We start from the raw sequence: 6725 nt of genomic DNA, 5'->3' as shown, positions 1-6725 counted from the left end.
TGCTGAGTGTCTGTGTGCCCAGATCCAGCAGGGTGGAGAGACTGGGGGGTGGCAGTGACCCGTCAGGCCGGTGCTCTCTCACGTTCTCTTTCTCTGCTGAGTGCACGAAAGGCATCCCAGCTGACTCATGGCACTGGGTAAAGTTTGTTTTTTAAAGGATTTTGCTATAGGACGTGTGTGCTCCCCAGAGGGGTACAGGACGGAAAATGAGAACCCCCCTGGGGGTGGCCACGCTGCAGTCCCTTCTCCTTCATTCTCCTGGGTTTTTGGGCATGCACACACCTGCCAGTGTGATTTTCGAGCCACCGGGTCTGGGACTCGAACTGCAGTTGGCCACATGGTGCTGTGGACACTACACTGCTGACCGGCCCCTGGATGAGGGCTTTTAAAACACTGCAGGACGGGACCAGCAGTTAGCGTAATGGCTATGTCGCTGGACTCCTACGTAGTCGACTGCGGTTTGCGTCCCAGACCCGGTGGCTTAAAACTCACGCCGGGTGCATGTGCGTGCGTGCCCAAGATCCTGAGAGGAGAATGGAGGAGAAGGGATTGCGGCGTGACCATCCCCCCTGGGGGGTGATTTCTCGCTTTCTGTCTCCATGTCTCTCTCTGTCTGGCGAGCGCACGCGCCCTACACTGAAAATCTCTCAAAAAAAAAAAAAAAAAAAACACTGCAGGACATTTTCGGGCTGAAATTATGAGAATCTAGTAAAAGCAGAAACTGTACGGGACGGAAGCCCCTATAGTCCTGAGCAGCAGAAGAGGGTTAGGGAAGGTGAAGAGCCGCAGACCGCGTGCCTGACGGGTCGGAGCTTGCGATGTGTTTGCTGAATGAGTAGGTCCAGCAGCTCTGGGGTTCTCTGACTTCATTTTCGACTGACACTTTTCTTTTTCCAGGTATTTCTTCTTGCAGGTAGAAAGCGAAAAAAGAGCAAAACATCCAATTACCTGATCTCCACCGACCCGACAGATCTGTCTCGTGAAGGGGAGAGTTACGTTGGCAAAGTCAGGTGAGGGCCGCCTTGACCACTGTCTGGTCCTTCTGATAGGTTTATTCCTATAGTTCAGAACAATTCATCTTTTTTTTTTAATTAATTTATTTATTTTTGGTAGAGGTTTTTTTTCACCCCCCGGGGGGATGGCCACACTGCAATCCCTTCTCCTCCATTCTCCTCTTGGGATCTTGGGCATGCATGCACACGCACACAGTGTGAGTTTAAGCCACCAGGTCCGGTGTTTAAACCGCTGTCAACTACATGGGAGTTCAGCGACATAGCCATTATGCTAACTGCTGGTCCCATATCTTTTTTTTTAATTGAAAAACAATTTATGATCTGCATTTATTGCTGTTGTAATCTCTTTCTTTCTTTCTTTTTCTTGTAGAAAGGTTTTTTCTACACGGCATGTGCGCTCACCGGAGAGACAGATAGAAGCAAGAAATCACCCCCAGACAGGATGGGCACGCTGCAGTCCCTTTTCCTCCGTTCTCCTCTCGAGATCTTGGGCACACATGCACATATGCCCTGCATGAGTTTTAAGACGCCAGGTCCAGGACTCGAATTGTAGTCAACTACATGGGAGTCCAGCAACGTAACCATTACAACATCTGCTGGTCCCCTGTTGCTGTCATCTTAAAAAAAAAAAGTTAGGGCCAACTAGTGGCATGGTGGTGTTAGGCAGCTGGATCGCACATGACTGTGGCGGTCCAAGTCCCAGACATAGCAGCTCGAGGATCATGCTGGGCACGTTTGCATGTGTGCCCAGCACCCCAAGGGGAGGATGGAGGAGAAGGGATTCTGACGTGGCCGTCTCCTGGGGGATGAATTCTCTCTCTCTCTCTCTCCCTCTCTCTCTCTCGTAAGCACATGCTATAAGCCTATAGCAAATCAAAAACAACAACAACGAAGTTAGGACCAGCTCTGTGGCCCGAAGGGTAGGACAGCCAGATCCCACATGACTGACCGCACGGTTTGAATCCCGGCCAGCCAGAGGGATGTGTATGTGTACAGGCCCTAAAAGGAGGAGGAGATGGGGGGACGAGACTGCAGTGTGCCCGTTTCCCACTGGCGGTTGCTTTCTCCCTCTTCCTCTCGGTCTCTCTGTTTCTTTCTCACTAATGAACACATGCCCTCTGACGAAATTAAAAAGAAAAAAGTTGGAAGAAACTCTTAAGTCTCTCCCTTGTTTTAATGAGACCTTTGAAAATGTGATTATTTAGAGAGCAGGTGGGTTTCCAGCCTATTACTTAGTTCTGTATTTTGTTTTGTTTCTTTGAGAGATTTCTTTTGGAGAGGTTTTTGCTATAGGGTGCATACACTCACCAGAAAGACAGAGAGAGATAGAGAGACAGAAAGTGAGAAATCACCCCCCCCATGGGGGATGGTCACGCTGCAATCCCTTCTCCGTTCTCCTCTCGGGATCTTGGGCATGCACGCACACACACCCGGCGTGAGTTTAAGGCGCCGGGTCTGGGACTTGCACCGTGGTTGACTACATAGGGGTCCAGCGATGTAGCCATACACCAACTGCTGTTCCTTTGGAGAGATTTTTGCTATAGGGTGCATACGCTCGCTGGAGAGACAGACAGACAGAAAGCGAGAAATCAACCTCCCGGTGGGGTGGCCATGCCACAGTAGCTTCTCCTCCATTCTCCTCTCAGTATTCTGGACATACACACGCACCGGGCGTGAGTTTTAAGCTGCCAGGTCCAGGACCCGAACTGTGGTCGTCTACGTGGGAGTCCAGTGCTGTTACATTCCACCATCTGTTGGTCCCAGCAGCCTATTACTTCTAGATTGTGTTGTATAAGAGAGAAAATAGAGCTCATCGCGGTGAGGGCTTGCTTTATTTTTCCAAAAATTATATATACATATATTTTTAATAATTATCTTATTTGACTTTATTTACTTTTTATATATGACCAGAGAGGGACAGAGTGAGAGAGAGGGAGAGTGAGAAAGCCAGCTGCCAGGTCTGGGACGCAAACCACGGTCGGGCATGTGGGAGCCCAGCGCCCTTCACCACGGCACCGCCAGCCTCTATACTATTATTTCTAAGTTGGCCATAGGGCACACGTGCTCGCCAGCGGGAGACGGAGAGAGGGAAAGTGAGAATGCAAGATCCCAGGTCCGGGACTCGAAACACAATCAGCCGTGTGGGAGTCCAGTGCCTCACCCCCCATGCCAGCTGCCGGCCCCTCACAGCCACTTATCATGATTCCAGATCCAACCTCATGGGGACCAAGTTCACGGTGTATGACCACGGCGTCAGCCCAGTCAAGGCCCAGGGCTTGGTGGAGAAGGCCCACACGCGGCGGGAGCTGGCTGCTGTCTGCTACGTAAGTGCCCTCGGGTGCTCCTTCCCTCGCGCAGCCTGGCGCAGCCCCGCTGAGCCAGAGCCGGCCCGCCCGGCCCGTTGCCAGGCCTGTGAGCCCCGATAGGTGCAGATGTCGTGTTCTCCGCGACACGGGTCTAGTTACTCACGAGCCGCCAGCTTCAGTTATTTTCACTTCATGTGTCTCCGGCCTCTTCCTGTTGCCACCTGATGGGGACTTCCTTACTCGTCCGATGGCAGAGGTGACAGTAAGCTATAACTGGGCTCTTTGCTGGGTTTCATTCTTTCCCCGCCTAGTTCAGTCTACACTGGCCAAATCTCCCTCAGGAGGGCTGCCTCTGATCTGGTCGTTTTTGTTTTATTTTGTTTTATTTTTAGTAGTTTTGCTATAGGGCTAGCCAGAGAAAAAGTGAGAGAGAGTGAGAAGTAACCCTGGGGGATGGCCACGCTGCGATCCCGTCTCCGCTCTCCTCCCGGGACGTGGGCATAGGCGCACGGGCGTCCGGCGTGATTTTCAGGCTGCTGGATCCAGGTCTCAGTGTGCCCCGTCAGCCATGGGGACCCAGTGCTTTAACGTCCACGGCAGCTGCTGCCCTTCTCTTCTAGTGGCCCCTCAGTGGGTGCAGAGCACAGCCCCACGACGTCAGCTCTCCCTTCAGACCCTTGGAGTGGTGAGTGGTGCTCCCAGCATCCTAGCCTCCCACCCTGCGGTGGCTCCTTGTCCGCCTGCAGGCACCTTTCCTCACCTGAGAGCCTTCCTGTCCCGCCTCCTTGCCTTCCTTTAATCAGCACCTACTGAGACATCAGGGAAGACCGCCTACCACTCCATGCAGTTGACATTCTTTTGTAGCTCTGTGCATTTAAAAACATTAATTTAATTTATTATTCTTTAATTTGCTATAGGGCACATGTGCTCACCAGAGAGAGACAAAGAGAAAAAGAGGGAAAGTGAGAAAGAAAGTTGCCAGGTCCAGGACTCAAACCGCGTCAGCCTTGGAATCCAGTGCCCCAGCCACCACGCCACCTGCTGCCCACTCTGTGGCATTTGTCCACGGCTCATACTGTTCGTACTCGCTCACCGAGCCTTCTGTCAGTTCCTGAGTGACGGTAAGCCGTAACTGACCTCTGCTGAGCTTATCAGCACGCGGGTAGAAAAGCTCTCGTGAAGTTACTCACTTTCGCCATGCCCACACAGCACGCAGCCTGACACACAGGAGGCGTGCAAAGATTCGTTGAGTAAAAGAGAACAAGAAGACCAGTGGTCACGTTGACCTTAATTCACAGCTTGCTTCAAATCGAAGTTAAAGGCACCATTTAGCTCCCTAAGAGATTGTATCTTTGCGAGCGAGAACCATCTGGTTCACACTTTGTGATGTTAAGTGTTCTGGAGCAGCAGGTGGCCCGGAGCTTAAGGCAGCTGAATCCCACACAGCCAGCTGAGCAGTTTCAGTCCAGGTCCTGGGGGTTGAAAAACACGCCAGGCGTGTGCGCGTGTGCCCCACATCCCAAGATGGAAATGGGCGAGAGGACTGCAGTGTTGCCGTTCCCCCGGGGGGTGCCTTCTCACTTCCCTCTCCCTTCTCACTCTTTATCCCCTCCATGGTGAGCGCACGTGCCCTAGGGTTTAAAAAAAAGAAAAGAAAGTTAATTGGTTGACCGATTGAGCTGTGCATGTATTTGCATAGATATGTTACATCTACCATATATGTGGTGTGTTAGAAATGCGCACATGTCTTTTGTAAGGTTATTTAGTTTAGCCATGAGTAAGAAGGAGAGGGAGCGAGTGCATCCCACAGGGCCCGATGCTGTGACCCACCCCAGCCATCAGCAAGGCCCTGGTCATGGGTGAGCGCATCCCTGGAACGGGGAGACCTTCAGAGTTGAACGGCAACCTTCCCATGTGGGATTGACGCACAGCATCGGGTCCCCCCACCGCACCATCTCCTGGTCCCAGCGCAGTTTGATGTAAACTAATTCTTATCACATAGTACCATGTCCCGGTCGGAGAGTGCGTATCGATGACGACCGGGTCAGGCTGCTTGTTCTCCTCGGCCGTGTTTCACGGGAGGCCGGAGAGTGCCGTGTCCAGCCGTAGAACCTGCTGCCGTCGGTGCCCAGGTTGAAGGGCCGCGTGGCTCAGCTGGGTTTGGCTCTGTCTAATTGCAGCGAAGTGATCGAGTCGTTCCCGATGCTCTTTACAGTCCAGCGTGTGCCGTGCCCGAGGAGTCTCGTTCCGAGCTGACTGTGGGTTTTCTTCCATTTCTGCCTCCCAGCTCTGCTCTGCTTTGCTATGTTCCAGGAGACAAACGTGCTTGGATTTAAAGGTCCCAGGAGAATGTCTGTGATCATCCCAGGGATGAATCTGAATCACGAGCGGATCCCATTCCGACCGCGGAACGTAAGTAAGGACCTACTTCATTGGCAAAGACCCTAAAGGCAGTAATACCGTACGGAAGAGTTGAGAGCAAACACACTGCTTTCCCGGGGCCCCAGACCGGAGAGCAGCTCAGTCAGACTCAGAGCAGGGCGGGTGGCGTCATTGCCGAGGTCCTCGCGTCCTCACTGTGAACCACTCTGCAAAGACAGATGCTGGGTAATGTGTAAGAATCAGAACACCCGGCTCCATTTTCGGCTCTAATTTTCGGCTTCTGTCTTACCCTGTCTGGAATGGAGAAAATGCTGCTCTGCTCTGCGTCCCCCTCGGGGTTTCGAATGAACGGGTTCTCACGGTTCTCAGCGCAGAGTCGCGGTTTCCCCTCCAACAGGACCACGAGAGCCTGCTTGCCAAGTGGCAGAACAAAAGCATGGACAACCTGATCGAGCTGCACAACAAGGCTCCGGTCTGGAACGATGACACCCAGTCCTACGTCCTCAACTTCCATGGCCGGGTCACTCAGGCGTCCGTGAAGAACTTTCAGATAGTCCACGAGAATGACCGTGAGCGCCCGGGAAGGGGCGGCTGGGAGAGGAGGAAGGTGGCCCTCCCAGATGGGAAAGCAAGCGTTTCCTGTGAGAGATAGGAAAGCTGTGTTCAGGGCTCGGCAGGTGGCATGGTGGTTAAGGGCGCTGGACTCCCACGTGGCCGACCGCAGTTGGAGTCCCGGACCCGGTGGCTTGGTTTCTCTCTCTCTTTCTCTCTTTCACTCTGTCCTTCTCTTGTCAAATTACAATAAATTAATTAAATAAGTAAAGTTCAATAAAAATAATTAGTTTTTTTTTAAATAAAAAGGAAAGCTGGGGGGACCAGCAGTTGGTGTAATGGCTATGTCACTGAACTCCCTTGTAGTCAACCGCGGTTCGAATCCTGGACCCAGTTGCTTAAACTCACACCGGGCGTGCGTGTGTGTGTGTGTGCCCAAGATCCCAAGAGGAGAATGGAGGAGAAGGGATTG

General features: G+C 52.4%; 1 protein-coding gene across 1 annotated transcript in view; it reads left to right on the top strand.

Moving 5' to 3' along the window:
- Positions 1 to 6725, top strand: part of TULP3 (TUB like protein 3) — a gene marked incomplete at its 5' end in the record, with an annotated part of 32044 nt that overhangs the window by 23361 nt on the left and 1958 nt on the right. The window contains 4 exon segments of the mRNA XM_014585671.2: positions 898 to 1010; positions 3223 to 3337; positions 5633 to 5731; positions 6099 to 6270. Of these exon segments, the coding sequence (XP_014441157.1) occupies positions 898 to 1010; positions 3223 to 3337; positions 5633 to 5731; positions 6099 to 6270 (499 nt within the window).

Source organism: Tupaia chinensis, unplaced genomic scaffold, assembly GCF_000334495.1.
Source record: "Tupaia chinensis unplaced genomic scaffold, TupChi_1.0 Scaffold150288_1, whole genome shotgun sequence".
In the NCBI taxonomy this organism is placed as follows: Eukaryota; Metazoa; Chordata; class Mammalia; order Scandentia; family Tupaiidae; genus Tupaia; species Tupaia belangeri.
This window is presented reverse-complemented; position numbering and strand designations above follow the sequence as displayed.